At 33.9% G+C, this 17,446-nt stretch overlaps 1 protein-coding gene across 1 annotated transcript; it reads right to left on the bottom strand.

The window, feature by feature from the left end:
* Positions 1 to 14,349: 14,349 nt before the first annotated feature.
* LOC122519722 (transcription factor Sox-3-A-like) lies at positions 14,350 to 15,942 on the bottom strand. The gene is made up of 2 exons (XM_043639384.1): positions 15,765 to 15,942; positions 14,350 to 15,501 (listed from the first exon to the last, which is right to left on the bottom strand). Exon 2 carries the CDS (start codon positions 15,490 to 15,492, stop codon positions 14,569 to 14,571), a length of 924 nt encoding a protein of 307 aa, XP_043495319.1. The 5' UTR covers positions 15,493 to 15,501; positions 15,765 to 15,942; the 3' UTR covers positions 14,350 to 14,568.
* Between the last annotated feature and the right edge of the window lie 1,504 nt (positions 15,943 to 17,446).

The raw sequence follows: 17,446 nt of genomic DNA, 5'->3' as shown, positions 1-17,446 counted from the left end.
CGTTTTCGAAAATACGCTGAGTTTCTACGTTATAGGAATATACAAGGCTCTTTAGAAAATACACTTTGTCTAAGAATATAATTAACGTTAGTAACAGTCACGATTACGGTGATCGACGACTAGAACGGTGTAGTTTGACGAGAATAAAAGAACACTCGTTAACTAGAAAAAAAGAAAAAAAAAGGAACGAACGAAAGAGAAAGAAATAAAGAGAGAGAGAGAGAAAAATACAAAGAGACAGAGCGAGGGAGAGAGAAAATTATTATCGAATTCGGCTAATTAAATTTATCGCCGGTGTCAAAGGTTTCAACGTGAAACGTGGAAAGGGTAAAAAGAACTGCGCGAGGAGTAGGATGGGGAGGGGGGTAGAAAACGCGTCGGTTTTCCGCGTCGACGCGTAACCGCCATATTAGCTGAACGCGAAGAACGCTTACTTTTCTTTCTCTCTCCCTCTTTCTTTCACACATAAATATACATACACGTGCATTTGTACGTATACCAAAGAGTACGAGTAGAAACGTATAGAAAGAAAGAGAGTACAAGAGAGAGAGAGAGAGAGAGAATGACTCGAATGCACGGAGTTCTCTCGCGGCTTTGAACTTTCGGATCAGACGTGACTTTACGACTTACAGAGAGGGTAGTATCGGTCGACGGTTATGGCGTTATATGTCGTTGGTTCGTATGAAAATGCGGAAGCTGCCATAACCGAGCTCTTCTCTTTCTCTTTCTCTTTCTCTCTTACTCTCTTTCCTTTGACGCTTCTCTCAAGCTCGGATACGTCGTAGGTGTAGGTATGCGTAAGTAAATATGCACGGCGAGTGCACCTACCTAACGTATATTTATATTTAACGCGGCCCTGCACTCGAGGAAAAGGGGGAGGGGGGGGGACGAACTCGCGTCGTACAATCTACAGATAATTACGTCATCCAATTAGCATTAATTACGGACTCTTTTTAATTAGAGGCCGCGCTTGAAATATCGGTAATATCGCGTGAGGCCGAACGCGTTAACGCGTTTTAACAAATATACATACACACACATATATACCAATCTCACTATCTCCCTATCATGCTCTGACGAATTCGAGAGCCTCGGCCATTCATCAAAGGTTATACCGATTCCCATTCGGTACCAGAAACTTTCAGGATTCTTCCATCTTTTATCTTTTATTCTTTCTTTTCCTCTCCCCCTTTCTCTCTCTCTTTCTTTCTAACCAACCTCGGCCTGTTTATTTCTTCCTTTTTTATTTTTTTGTTTTGTTTTACTTATTTGTCACGATACCAGCATTCGCGTTATTTCACCGTAACTACCGCCATTAGAAATATTTTCTCTCATCTCCATCCTCTCTCTCTCTCTCTCTCTCTCTCTCCCTTTCTCGTTATCCAACGGCATCCTTTTTCTCTTTCTCTTCTACTCATTCTCATTCTCATTCTTTTTCCTTTTTTTCTTTTTTATCGGTTAATAAAATATGCGAGCTAATGCGGTAGAGACAAGCTCGTTTTATCCGGTGCGTTAAATAATTAATACCACAGCGATCGACGACGACGACGAAACTCCGCCTACCAACACAGGTCTCGATGATTTTTTATACACCCGAAGGGTAGGTCTCCATTTTTTTTGTCTTTGTTCCTTTTTTTTTTCTTCTTTCCCGTAAAAAGCTATCGCCTCGCTGAAATTTCATTTTAAAGTGAATTCAACGAATTTGCATTTAATTCTTTCTTTCGTTATTTCGTTCCTACACGATTGTAAGAAAATTTTGTTCCCCCCCCTATTGTTTTGTTAACTTCGTCGTTTGAAGTTTTGATTACAATCGAGAAAATCCGAATGATATTTTTCCTAAAAACAAAAAATAACGTCATTCTTAAATATATAAATTACGTGATGTCACGCGTGAAAAGGTTAACAACGTTTGAAAATCTCACGATTGATAATAATGATTCGAAGAATATTTCAATTATAATAAGAAAGATTTTTGATTTCGCATATATGCAATATCTTCTAAGATTATCCTTATTATTAAGAAAAAAAAGAAAAAATACTATTTAACGTTCATTAATAATGGATTAACGTGTATTCGAATGACAAGTTTTATCATATTGATGAGGATTTTATGCTGAGAATTCGAAATAAGATATAAAGAAAAACCAGTTTGTCTGATAAATTCTCTCATTTTTTTAATAACTTGTTTAACTAAAACAAATAATAAGATATCGACACGAATAAATTGTTGCATTCCTTAATAAAATACTTTTTAAGACCATCTGGATTTGGACACTTTCATTGAAAATGTTTTTCTTCGTATCAATGGTACAATAAACATTTTATTACGAACTGTAAAGGAAACTAAAGTGTAAAATTGTTCAGGTAGTAGAAAAAAGAAATAAAATTGAGAAAAGAAAAGGAAATAAACCTTCGAGAAATAGCCGTGAAATAAACTATACCAATAGTCTTCAAATAAAAATTTAGTAAACGTAATATTGTAGAATTTTAAAGGATATTCGCTGTGAACATATATCGATTGATTATTTTCTACAAGATAATACCAGTTTTACTTCTATTGTAAAGATCACATACATCTTCTTTTTTTTTACAAATAGTACAAAGTAATAAAACTTTCAGGAAAATAAAAATATTATTTTACCAAATGTTACCTTTTGTCGAGAGATTTTTAGTACTACTAAAATAAGTTAAATCTAAGGGATTTAATTTGGTTCTTTTCAAGAACCTTTCCTTCTCGGGAATTATCGTTTTTATTTATGATACGCATTGTAATGAAAAAAAAAAATAAAAAACAAACAGTTACATGGAAAAGCAAGAAACAGCGAGATAAAGTCTCGGTCGAGTTTAAGGATAATCATAAATTTTTCTGACCTTTGTCATCCTTTTCATCTTTCCTAATGGTTCTTCAAACGTTCTGTTCGTAACTTCTTGTCCCTTCGTAATGAGATTATTCGCAGAAAAGTGTTGACCAACGACAAGGCAGTCTTTCATCTCGAGGATGCAACAAGTCGACGTTTTAGCTATTTCGAGAAATAGAAAATGAGACAAAAATAAAAATAGAAAAAAAAATAAATATTGTAAAATGACAACAAACAGATTTTGATTATGTATTTACCTGTGTAACAGAAATAAAAAAGAAGAAAAAAAAATCGTTGACGGACGACTCGACGTATGCTCGTTTGAGAGTAAAATTACCGATCCTTGACGAAATCTTGCCTAATGATTTGTGAATTATTTCGAGTGAACAAATTCAATTCTTTTCGATTTAAATTGACCTACCATTTTTCTAGTACTACCATGTTGATTTCGTGTATTCATTCGTGGTAGAGGGAATACGCTTATCTTTGATGAAGCGACGGCCGTGGTGGTTCGTTTCGTTTTGTCGTTACCCGTCAACGTTATTACTCCAAATAAATATGTTAATTCGTCGAGTGAGAGTCGCTTATAGAAATCGTACACCTACCGTAGTAGTGTTTGTGTGGCCTCGTTCCACCGAAATTCATGTACATATGTTAATTTGAAGAATTAATAGGATTTTTAACTAGATTCGTTGCATTCCATAAAACGACCTGCGTTTTCCCGACGGTGGGGCTCTTAATTTATATCACGATAGAACGTAACAATTTTTTTTTTTTTTTTTTAATCTTTCAGCAAAATAATATTTTGTATCACGGTTTCGTTAGAAACACGACAGAGACTCGTGTTTTAAATCGTGTTGGTTGCGAGCTCCCTTTCTATCTTACTTATTATCTTTATTTTTCTCTCCTACTATCTCAAATAAATTACTTTGACGTCCAACGAGAAATAATGAAGTACTTTGCTATTTGAAAATGAGTAGGAAAAATATTTCACTTAAATATCCCCTTTTTATGTCGCAAGTACGAATTTAATATTTTATCGATATCAAAAGCATAGTTCGTAAGACCCCTCCCCTCCCATTGTTTATAATAATTAACGATCGAACTATGATCAGAGTGGAAGAAATACACGTCCGAGTCATTTCCCAAGAAACGACCAATAAAACTGGTATTCTTGTAATAAGTCAAACAGTCATAAATGCGACGATATTGAAGCTCGCATTGATGCAGCCTATAAATCTTAAGTGCGCATAAATGGAAGACTGGTTAATCTTTTTTCCTCCTATAGTATTATTATTATCATTATTATTACTATTATTATTATTATTATTATTATTATTATTATTACTTTGTGCAATACACAATGCCCTAAAATCATTTAACGCAATTCGAGTTAACAAGATAATCCAAAAGATCGCTGAGTCCTCACGAATCCTCCTGATGTTGGATACCTCTTTTGTCCTCCTCCTTTTGTGTCACTGAGCAAAATATATGATAGCAATAATTTAACTTGGCGTTTACCTCGGAACTTCTAGAAAGACGCTCGCATATTTATTCTTTAAACTTTAAAACGTAATAGAAAATTCTTTCGAATTAATTTTAACACTTATTTCTACACACATTAAAGAAAAGTATTTCTAGATGACTTCCTAAAAAAAAATTGCACTTTTAACAAATTCTACGTTACTTCTCGTTAATCAAATAAATAAATATCCGTAAGAAGAACCTATAATACAAATTTATAGTACGTAACGTAAGTTCTTCTTCTTCTAAACGCTCATTAAAAACATTTATCTTATAACGAATCGATGGGGATATCTTAGAGTTAAAAACAAAGAAAAAGAAAGAATAAAAAACATATAAAGTAAAGGATCTTGAAGTCTTATCTTGTAAGAAAACGAATGTCTTTCACGCGTCTGATCAAATAAAGAGAAACGTACCTGGTCCTTAATGGTGATGCTGTTCGAAAACAACGACAGAGGTAATTCTAATAAGTAACACCGTAACAGAGTTATTATTCATCCGTCCGTTGTCTATTGACCCTCTAAAGTGTCTCTAATAAAATACCATTAACGGTATCATCAATCATCGCCCCACAATCGGAGACAAAACATACGCTTCTCCGTCCCCCTTTATTTCCTCCCTCTCTTTCATTCTCTATCTTTCTCTGTCATTCTTTCAACACCATTTACTATCGCAACCAACACCATCCTCGTCGTAGTTGCCGCCACCGCCGCTGCCGTCGTCGTCGTCGTCGTCGTCGTCATAGTCATAGTCATAGTCATAGTCATACAGCACCGTGTACCATTCATTCGTATTCAACGAACGATGAGACACACTGTCATGCACGCTTCTTCTTTTTTTTTTATTTTTTTTTTATTATTTTCGCGTTCCGCGGTAAATCTGCGCACTGATTCGATTAATTTGTTCCGACGTTGACACGACGCTCATTGTTAATCCCACCACCCTCTCCCTCTCCCTCTCTCGTTCCGGTGCTCGTACGAATTTTCGTTGAATGGAATGACGATTTTCGATAAATCATCGCTGCTTGAAACCCCTCCCCCCACCTTTCTGCCCTCTTTCCCACCCTCATATCTATCCCATCCCAAACCCATGCAAACCCCACTCGGGTAACATCCATGACCCACGATGTTGACAATAATTCGCGAATTTCATAAGCTCGCGTATTATAAACGAGCGCAAAGGTTTCATTGTTCCCACCTAACGAATAGAAAGGAAAAAAGAGAGAGAGAGAGAGAAAGTGAGGGAGAAGGAGGGATCAGAAAAGGAGGGGGTGAAGGAAGTGCGATGTGGAAAGAAAGAGTAGCTGGATATAGGACCAGAATGCATCCCAATAAAACATAAAATGTAGAGAATTTTAATCTTTATAAGCTATACAAAAGTGGCGGAAATGACATTCAAATATTTCTAACCATAAATCTTGAATTACTTCAATAATTATGCTTTTACCATCGATCATGACGATTTTTTGTTTGATAAATAATAACAAATGAGTTTTTAAAGTATTCTCTAACCTTAACCCGCCATTCCCCTATTATGAAAAGAATTCAATTTCTCGGTTTTTTTTGTAGTTTTAAAAGTTAAACTTGACATTTCTTCGCCTATTTTTTTGTATTATATATCCTTTTTTATCTTGAAAAGATCTTAGTTGTTACCAACAAAAGAACGTTTAACTAAAATTTATCGTTGTACTGTAACGAAAAAAGGGAATACTTAATTCAATAGATTGCACCATTCAACTAATTGAATGAAAAAAAAATCATATTGTTAAACGTCTGAAAAATGGGAAAGATAGAGGAAAGAAGAAGGAGAAAAAGAAGGAGAAGGAGAAGGAGAAGGAGAAGGAGAAGGAGAAGGAGAAGGAGAAGGGAAAATAAAAAGAAATAAAAAATAGCAAGCATTATTATTCACGTCGCGAAATCGAAACGTTTGGAAGTACTTAGTCTTGACATCGGGAACCATGCATGCAATGATACCTCCCTCTATGTGACCCACTCAACGAAAAAAGGACCCCTTGCGTTTTCATACGCGATGGCAAAGGTCAATGCTTGCCTGTACTCGACATCGCAAAACGTAAGAACCGACCATAATGGCGTTTGGAAAAAGAAAAGAGAGGAGAAAGAAAAAGAAATAGAAAGAGAGAGAGAGAGAGATGATAGAAAGAGCGGGAACCTATAGCCCGTTCAAGAACCTCGGTCTTATTATGCCGAAGCTCAGCACAATCTTGACTCGCGACGATATTTTTCAAGTGCTGGGAGAGCCGGGGGCCCTTCCTCGGCGAGCATCGATAATGCTGAAAGAAACATTTATGCGCGAACCCTCGAATGTTTTTCCAAAGCTTTGTACGCAAGTAAAGGGCGAACGTGCATAGAACTCTCTCTCTCTCTCTCTCTCTTTCTTTATTTCTTCCTTTCTTTCTTTTTCTTTTTCTTTTCGTCGAATGACGTTGCTCAAATGCCAAGGGGAGGACAGGGATTTATTTTTTTTTTTTTTTTTTTTTCATCAACTTTCCATTCCCATATTCACGGACGATTTCTTTTAATTAAACCTTCACCGATCCTTTTAAACTATCTTATCGCGTTTAACCGAATTTCAATCGGATCTACGCGTTGAGGGAATGGATTTTGATAGGTTTTCTTTTTCTAAAGTAACAAATTGAACTTGTCAATTCATTTTAATTGCATTTAATTGCAAAAGTAAATACCTAAGATTAAAATATTTTGTAAAATCTAGGATAGATCGGCATTACAAAATTTGTTCGGGAATGAATGAATCTTGTACACTATGTATAAAACAGAAGAGTACGTTATAATTTACATGGATTCGTTTAAAATTATTTAAGATATAAATATAGTCTCCCCTCCCCTCCTTATCTGTCCCTCCTTAAACGTAAAGAGTTACCGTGATATACAACGATTAGAATCGATAGAAGACGTGCTTGAATTGCGTTTACGAGTAAAAACAGAATAGAAAAAAAAAAGAGATGAGAAGGGCCCACCCTTAAATGGAAAGTGACGTGGTCTCGCGCTTATTCATTACGAAACAAAATTCTTTAAAGGATCCTACCGTGGAGACCATTAAAAGGGTATATGTACATAATCAACGTGTTCTCAGCACTCTGCCTCTACACTCGTTCAAGGGTCAAGGGAGGATGATGGTGTGTGTTATATATATATATATTTCTTTTTCCATTATTATTATTATTATTATTATTACTTGAAAAAAAAAAGAAAGAAAGATAAGGGCCAGGAGTGTCCACGGAGTGCCATTCTGTTGGTTCTCCCCTTTTTTTCTTCGTCTCGCCGACACTTTATCCCTTTTCCACACACTCCCACCGACTATTTTATCCCTTTAGAAGACCCAATGTAACCTATACATTTACACACATATATATTTATATTTGATATGTAAGTATATATTTAAAGAGAGAGAGAGAGAGAGAAGTAGTTGGATAGAGGCGAGATATACGTGGATTGAAAATTATACATCCTGTACCGTCTCGTCGTGGAAGAAAACCCATCCTGGACCACGGAAGGTCTGGTTCCATTCATCCGATGCACTTGATACGGTAATGCGAGCCGCGTTTCGCGAGTCTTTCGAGGAGTCGAGTTGCTTGAAAGGAACGCTTTCTGGATACACGTTGAATATGTATATGTATATGTATATATGTATATATAACTTCCCATTGGTATACATACTTACGTACTAAAGTACTTTTCTTTTTCAACGTGCCGAATACCGATAAAAGAGGATGCGAAACAATTTGTGCATCCCTGTCAAAACGAAATCATTGGAATTTTAAATATCAGACTGGTTTACGAATACACACAAAAAAAAACAGGACCTGCAATTATCTCGAAATAAGAAACGAACGTTTAATCTTTCGTTAAGTATGAGAAAAAATTTTTCACGCGAAAAAAGGTGTATCCGTTTTGTTTTAGAACATACTAGAAGTGTCAAAAATTCATTTATCAGCGACATACCGTATGGTTAGTCCCGTTTTTCCTTGAAAAATAAATAAAACTAAAGTAAGTTGATATTCGAAAGAAAAAACGATGGCCTTTGTCGGAAATGGGAAATGCTTGTTTTTAGATATATTTCTGCAAAAGGAATCGTTGAAAGAGTAGAAAAGTTATCCTCTCATTTCTCTCTTCAATTTCTACTTAGTTTTCTTGCTAAGAAACAATCGTACCGATACTAAAGCGTCTTGGCGCTTGATAAATGTGGAATCTTTGTTGAGAGACGGCAGTAGGGTGCTAAGTGGATTTCTTAATTATTTAGCTTTTCGTCTTCGACGAAAGTTTCTTTCTCAAGAGAAAAAGAGAGAGAGAGAGAGAGAGAGTAAAGGGATTTGGCAGAGATCCCCGGAAAGACCATTCAAAAAGTTACTTCAAACCAGCAGAAGGGTAAAAGTTCTTATACGATCGATCGATAATCGTACAGTAAGTGTAACTAATATCTCGCGGAATTTAATTTTTTTTTTCTTTCTTTTTTATCTCTATACAATATTAATTGTGACAAACATTTCATTCGTTTAATTTTAATATAAATAAAATAATTGACTATAATCTATAGATCCTGTGAATGAAATTAATGAAACGATACAAGTTAACATAGTATATTATATTCAAATATCATACGTATATATATGTATACTATATATATATATGATATTATATTATAGAATCTAATTGAAACATTTGATTTCAGGAACTAGGAAGGGCTTCCAGTATTCCTTTGCGCTACATCTCGATCGGTCCGCTTTCAAAGGTATTCAAAGGGATTCCGAGTAGCTATAACTTCGAGACGCTAATTGATTAACTAATCATCGAGAGAATAGCTTCGACTGTTGTTTCAACGAAACGTTTCTCTCTGCGAAGAGAAAGAGGGAGAGAGATTCGTAAACTCGATCGTAAGGAGACGCGTTTATAAGTCTTTACCTTGAAGGAAAGCTATTTACAAATAGGAAGAAGCGTATCGTTTGAAATTTATCGTCGCAAATTTAACGGTTATATTCTCTATCTTGATTTCTCTTCAATTTCAATGGAATCCTTTCAATGGGAATCAAAAGAGAGAGAGAGAGAGAGAGAAAGAAGAACTTCTGTCGTGCCAAATGTTTCGGAAATCGAAACAAAGAGCTTCTTCATATTTAAAATAATATATCGATAGAAATATCTAAAGAATAATAAAATAAAAAGTAGCATTGAGTAGAAGACGGATGGCACTTTTCTATTAAAAAAGAATGACGAAAACGAGAGTCAAGGGTCAACGATCAAGCTAACGAAACTTTTTACGTTCATTGTATCTCGTCGAATGAGAATCCTTAACTCCCCTAAAGTGGACATTGTTTCGATTTGTTCGTAGTTAACAATGGAGAAGAATCAGAGTACTTCTGTCGTACCATTGCAAAGAAAGTATAATAACGTATGTACGTTTTCACTTAACAGTTACCGCTGAGGTATCGATCACTTAAAAGAACCTTGACCGGAGTACCTAAGTACTTTGACTACTCGTTAAAGCTTTTCTTTCAACCCTTTTACCGATGAGTTTCAATGTTTTTTTCCTTCTCTTCTTCTTTTTTTTTTATTCCAAATTCTTTCAAACCTACAAGAAACAAAAATCTTTATTTTCACACGATCGGAAAGATAATCAAGTTTGATCGAGTGGAGTTGGCCAGCAAAAGAAAATAAAAAACGAGGGAGAGAGAGAAAGAGAAAGAAAAAAGTTAAAAGGGTAAAGGTTGTGTCGAAAAAAGGGCTCGAAACGAGCGAGAAAAGCACAAAGCTCGATCGGAAGTCCGTTCAGGAAGCGCCAAGGAAAGTTCTCGCGCGAGTTCTCGATAGGAACGCTTATATAAGAGTATAATATACACACGAATACGAGAATGAGAAGGAGAGTGAAATAAAGAGAGAGAGAGAGAGAGAGAGAGAAAGAGAATCTACGCACCCCACCGAGGAAACAGGCCAACAGAGCCGGTGGGGTTTCTCCGTTTGAAAAGGAGTAAAAAGGGCCCCGCGCCAATACAATTGGCCTCTAAACAGAGGGTAGTTATTGCGAAACGCAATGCCCATTGGGGTGACGAAGAGTGCTGCTTTACTAAAGAAGACGAAGAGAGAGAAAGAGAGAGAGAGAGAGAGAGAGAGAGCGAGAGAGACGGGGGAGAAGTTCTCTCGCGTCTATACCTCCCATAAAAGTAAAGTAAAGGGTAGTCACCTTCGACATTTCAGGGTGAGACTTTTCAATGCACCGAATATACAAAAAGAGAGAGAAAGAGAGAGAGAAAGAAAAAAAAATTTGAAGAGAAAGGGGTGCGGTGCAACGAAAAGTGCCGTTTGACGAGAACCTGAGGTCTTCTTGTTTCTCTCTCTCTCTCTCTCTCTCTCTCTCTCTCTCTCTCTATTTTCTACCTTTTTGTTTCTCTTTCTCTCGAAGCCTTTTGAATAGGCATTAGTTTGTCTGGTATTGCACCAGAAAAATTCCAGGTTAAAATTTTGGAACAGGAACATTATTGAAATTTGTTTAACAATAACAACAACTGCAGCTTTCGTTTAGTATATTCCTTTTTATATTTCTTGAATTTTTATTTATCTTACCTACCACAGAATGGTCACTTGAATAGAAAGTATTTAAAGGATTATTGTAAATCAGATTTAGAAATAAGAAAATATTGAATGACAAAGAAAAAATGATTTGTTGAAAAGAGGATAAAGAATTAAAAATTTTTTCATTTATTTTTATATTTAAATTATAGAGATTGAAATATGAAAAATATCTAAAGACACGGTGGTCGGTAAATATTCGTCTAAGTTTTGATCTAAACGTTAACGTCGATCTCCTTATTGTTACTGATAAAAAAATATAAAAAAAAGATTATGGTTTGAAAGAAATGTAAGCAAATAACATTTATTATGAATGACAGACAAAAGACTCACCATGACGAGCTTATTTTATTTATGTTTCGTAAAATAATATTCACGAATTTGATGTCTATCCTACCCACCCCCTTCCCTTCTTCCTTTTTTTGAATTTGTGTTTACAATGAAAACAAACCTCCAACGGCAACTAAATTCTTTCATTTTATTATTCTCGCATAAAACTGATAGATACCTATACATATACGGATAGAAATATCTCGACGAAATAAACGTCTGAATTTTAATTGTTTCTTTACGTTTTTTCTTTTTTCTTTTTTAATGGAAGATTCGCATATGAAATGATCTAAGGATTGTTATTATTTTTGAAATAAATGCTAATTACTTTTGCCCCGGTTAGAACGAAGCAACGAAGCATACAATGACTTGAACGATGTAGTGGAAAAATTGTAATATATAAATAGGAATAATTTGACTGTGTAATTTGAAAAGATGCTTGTTAAACGAATTATTAGAAATATATAATGAATTCGATGAGAACATATCGAACGATAACAATATTAAGAATTTATCTAATAATAAGTTTACAAAGGTATATTATTATGTTTACAGAAGCATATTATATTTACAAAAGTACGACATTACCAACAGAAGGACGAAAAAGAAGAACAAATCGATTACCGTTGACAACGATCAACATTCAAATTCGCAATAATCAACAAACATTATTTGATGTTCATTAATTTTCCTATTCAGATTTGTACAGTATCGGGGAAGAGAAAATATTCTCGACGGTATCAACAACTTTTGTACTTTTTTTTTTTCGACAACCCATTATCTATTTATCTTAACGATAATCGATAAGCAACGACAGTTATAACCATTTGAAAAAGCATAATTAAATGGTCTGTTTATTTAAAAATATAAATTCGTATAATGCCAAGCGTTCTCAAACTTTTCCACTTGGCAACCCCTTTTTTACTCGAGCAAATATTTTCACGACCCTGAGCGTAGTAGACTATATAGTATCTTTTATCACACTATCATAAACTCACAGACAATACTATACGTGTAGCGTTGTACTAAATTGAATTTGAACGAATTTATAAAACTTTGTTTCTTTTTCTACAATTTTTGCGATCCGATACAGAGTCGACCTATGTTTTTAGAATCCTTGATTTATATATCTATTTAAATAACCTTAGAAATAACCAAAACAAATATGAAAAGAAAATATAGATAAATAAATTAGTATCACAATTTATAAATCAAAATTAGAAAGTTTTTAGATAAATTTTAACAATGGCCGAGTCATAAATCAAACAACGTTTACATTTTTAAATTTTACCAACAATAAATCTCTTGGATTTTCCTAAATCAGTTTCTAGCTGTAAATCTTCTTACTAATATGCTTGGGAATATAAGCTTTGTATTACGAACAAATAATAACAATTTATTTATAAAAGAAAGAGGAAAATAATCTTTTGTACGTAAAAACTATTTGCAGAATATTGCAGAATGATTTACAAGCGTATCCTTCTTTTCTTTTTCTGTTATTTTACGTAGAGTATATCTTTTCTCTATTTTCTTTCTTTTTTTCTTTTTTCTTTTTCAATTCTTTTTGACGATGAACAATATTTTGAAAATTTTATACAATCATTTATGAAACTTGTAAAAAGAAGAGAAACGAGAATAAAATATCCTTTGTCCCTTTTCTCTCTGCTTCTTATTTCAGTGTACAACGTCAGACAATAAATAATATGAAAGAAGGCAAGATTATTTATTTCTCTTGTACTATATACTACTTATTTCTATTTTATTTCGTTCGTTGGGAAAAAAAAAAATTGGAAAACTTTTGAATATCACGATTAAATGAAAGGAGAATATTTAACACAAATTTGTACACAATTTTTTAGCTTTGTCATATCTCTACCGCGAGATATAATTTTTTTTTATTTTTTTTCTATCTTTAACATCCAATTTCTCATTTGTTTATAATGTACATAGAAATAATTTCTTCATTACAACGTACATAACGACAAATGGTACATTTAAAAGCTTCGTTAGACTCTGTCTTTATTTCTCTCTCCCTTTCCCCCTCTTTCTCAGTCTTATAGCTATGATTCGTTTTTCATTTTTTTAAATTCGAAACTTTTGTTACATTCGGAATAATTAAATTCGAACATCGGAATGATAATCTTATAAGAAATTTAGCATTTACATGTATCACAATGCGGAATAAACTGTTTAATATAATAGCTTTTAATATTAACATTTTTGTCGTAAAAAAATAAATTATAAACAATAATATACAAAGCCGTGCAAGTATCGAAACGACTGATTCCACGATTTTTTACTTTTCTTCATTTTTTTGGTTTTAATTTTTCAGACAGAATTTCATCTATAAAAACATTAGAATTTACAAATAAATCGCTTTGAGCGTCTTCAATGTACTGAAAAAATAAACATTTTTTAATATTTTATATAATTTACCTTATTTATAATATTAAAACTTATTAACTATAATTAATCTATCCTTAATTAAAAACTTATTATTAGAGCTATTAAAGTATAAATTATGAATTAATAAACGAGATATATACATATGTATACAAAATAATATAATTAATTGTTAATTTTTTTTATGTGGAATAAACAAACCACTTCTAGACATGAACAGCTTGTATAACAATACATATAAAAAATTTGAGGTACTAATAAAAAGATTACTAAAACTTAATTGAGTCAAATATATATATATATACATATTTTTCTGGTCTTTTTAAGTGATTATTCAATTATTTATTAATTATTATTAATATTCAACGATATTAATAATAATTAATAAGCAATTGATTATTATTTTTAATCATTAATATTAATAATAATCATTAATAATTATAATAATCATCAATAATTATTATAATCAATTATAAAAATTAATTATATAATATCTAATAAAATAACTGAAAATATATAATTTATATAAATATATCAATTAAGTAGAATCGATCACAAGTAGTATTTCTTAAATATTACCAAAAGTAATATTGAAGTTAAAAAAAAAATTAAAAATAAAGACAGAAAAATAAATATTTTGATAGCAAAGGCATAGAGAATAAAAAAAAAATTTCTCCAGAACTTTAACTTAAGTAACATTCATTTATTAAAATAAAAATAAATGTATTCTTTCCTTAAATAAGTTTATTCCTCTAATATAATAAAGAGAAAAAAAAACCATTAAAGAGAAAGAATAAACATTATTTAAAATATCACCTTACTATCTATTTCTTAAAATAGAAGTTTAAAATAAAATGTTAATAATAATTAGCTTCAGCTTCGTTAGACAAAATTGGTGAAAATACGTGTGATGAATGCTCATCAAATTGACTGCTTGATTCTACTACCGCGTTACATTCATTTTCGAGTAAAGATTCGGCATGAGGCGCAGGATTTGGAATTGGTGAAAATACGTGTGATGAATCTGCATCAAATTGACTGCTTGATTCTACTACCGCGTTACATTCATTTTCGAGTAAAGATTCGGCATGAGGCGCAGGATTGAAATGATTAATAGGTTGTGTTGGATTTATTCCAGGATAAAAATGATTGACAAAAGCGTTAGAATTCGTATTTGCGTCTAACAGACTATTCGTATTTGGATTATTCCATTGACCAGTATTATCAGTAAACTTATTAAAATCAATATGGTTGAAGGGAGATCCATACAATTGTGGCATTCCTGAATAGCCGATTTGTTGTGGATAATTGATTTGGTGTAGAGGTGGATGATGTTGATGATGATGATGATAAATACCTGGAGTTAATGGAGGAAGAATTGCTGGAATAGGAACATTTGTAATGCCATAAGGATTCACGGAAAATGGAGTTGCAGATTTTTTTACCTTTCGCCTTGGTTGATATTTGTAATCTGGGTGTTCTTTTAAATGATCAATCCGTAATTGTTTAGCTTCTTTGATAAAAGGTAGCTTCTCCTGTAGAGTAAGTTTTTTCCACTCTGCTCCGAGACGTTTCGATATCTCAGAATTGTGCATTTTCGGATTTTCCGAAGCTACTACCTTCCGTCGTATTTTTGACCATACCATGAATGGGTTCATAGGCCTTTTAATATGTTGAATTGTTTTTCTTTCTTTATTTCCAACGTGTAGATTTAGGTTCACATTAACCGCATTCAGGTTCGTACCCGAAAAAAATCTACATCCCAGGTATCGATCATTCATGATATTTTCCTTAAAGGGGAAAAAACCAAATAAACTTTCCGAATATTCTCAATCAAATTTATATCGATATAAATATATATATATATATAAAAAAAATATACATATAATATACACATATATACAATATATGTATATATATATATATATAATCACAAATTATATAAATTATACACAGCACATAAAATGAAAAATATAAATACGTTATTTAAACTTTTTAAATTATAATAATATTGATATGCGAAATTATGATTCACCAGACACAATATATTTACATAGATATATATGAAAGCCCTTTCTTCTTTTTTCTTCCGTTTTCCTTCTCAATATATTTTTCTTGTTGCTTACAAAAAAAAAGGAAAAAAAAATCACCAACAACGTTCGAACGTTCTCGAGCGAGGAACCGAAGTCGACTGAGGTAGAACGTAGAAACACAGTCTCTGCTATGAGATATCTTTTGTCTCTCTCTTCCTCTCAATATGTTTCTCTTTCTCTCTCGTAGACGTATATACAAGGCCCCTTCTTCCTTCGTTTTTCCCTCTCTCTCCCTGTGAACCTTTTGGAGGGCGGTACCTTTGGGTTGGTATCGGCCAGCCCACCAACAACCCTCTTCTTGCTATTCGTTCTTCTATTACCCTCTCTTGCTATTCGAGGCGTTCTCCGGACGCGTGCCTTTTCTCTCTACCGTATCCCAACAAACACTTTTTTTTATCCAGAGCAAGATTCCAAACTCCATCCGGGCCGTCGTTGTAGGGCCGTTCCAAAAGGAGATGGAGGAGAGAGAGAGAGAGAGAGAGAGAGTTGCCTCTCCTCTACATACCTCCGAGACCACGAGCTGCAATTATTATTATCGATTACCTCGATACGAGCAAGTACAAATAGCGTATAGACCAGCCGTTATCGACTGGCACCGTTCGCCTAGCAGCGCAGGGGAGGGGAAACACCGCGACGTGATATCGCGCGATAATTGGTCACGCTCCTCCCCCACCCACCCACTTTTCCGTCGACACCTCGAAACCCTCCTAGCCCTTACGATCTATAATATTCTATTACTGCTATGAGTCTCTCCTTTGGTTTCTGCTAGCAACGATTAGGTTATTCCTTTCTTTCTCACACGTTCAACACTTTATTATTTGTTCCGAGCTCGATTCATTAAATGTAACAGATTTGTTACACGACGATCATTCGGTAATACCTAATTCAATGTGCTAGGGCTCGTCTAGTTTTCAGTCGATAAATAGACAAAAAAACAACGTTTATCGGGTTTACGATTGTTCCTGTCTCTAAGCAAGAAGCTTTTTTAGCTTATTCCGAGTAATCAATCAGGGTCTATCTATCGCGAGAGTTCGTATCTCGGCTGGCTCGTCTACCACCCCTCCTCCTCCTCCTCCTCCTCCCCCTCCCTACCATCCGGTTCTTTCGTTAAAACAATACCCGTCGAAATCTGCCGTTTGCCTTTCCTATGGGAAATCTAACAAACAATGGGGAAGAAAAAAAAAATCTCTCGACGACAGGCACTTGGATTAGAATGAAAAGCAACAGCGGCTAAAGGAACGAGATGAACTTTGCCCCTTTCCCCAATCTCGGCCCTCCTCGTGCCCTTCCAGCTCCCTAAGGACATTCGGCAATACTGCCGAATATAAAGATTTTCTCTCTCTCTCTCTCTCTCTCTTATCCTCATCCATGAACTGTATTAGTTTTCTGCGTGTAGTCGTACAATTCGTGCCCTTACGAAAGCATCCCCTACTATTTTCAAATAAATTACAGTCCATTCGATCCATCAAGGCGTGTTCTCGCATTTAGAAGCATTTAAATGGTATTTATTGTCTCTTTTTCTATCATTCTATAGCTGTAGGAAAATAACTACTAGCCAAAGGAATGAATGGAAAGAAAGAAAAAAAGAAAGATGAAGATACTGGAATGACTATAGAATTTCATTTGATAAAAAACCTTTGGT

This window comes from Polistes fuscatus, unplaced genomic scaffold, assembly GCF_010416935.1.
Source record: "Polistes fuscatus isolate 324 unplaced genomic scaffold, CU_Pfus_HIC Scaffold3, whole genome shotgun sequence".
NCBI classification, from domain to species: Eukaryota; Metazoa; Arthropoda; class Insecta; order Hymenoptera; family Vespidae; genus Polistes; species Polistes fuscatus.
The sequence above is the reverse complement of the archived record's forward strand: the minus strand, read 5'-3'. Positions and strand labels throughout refer to the sequence as shown.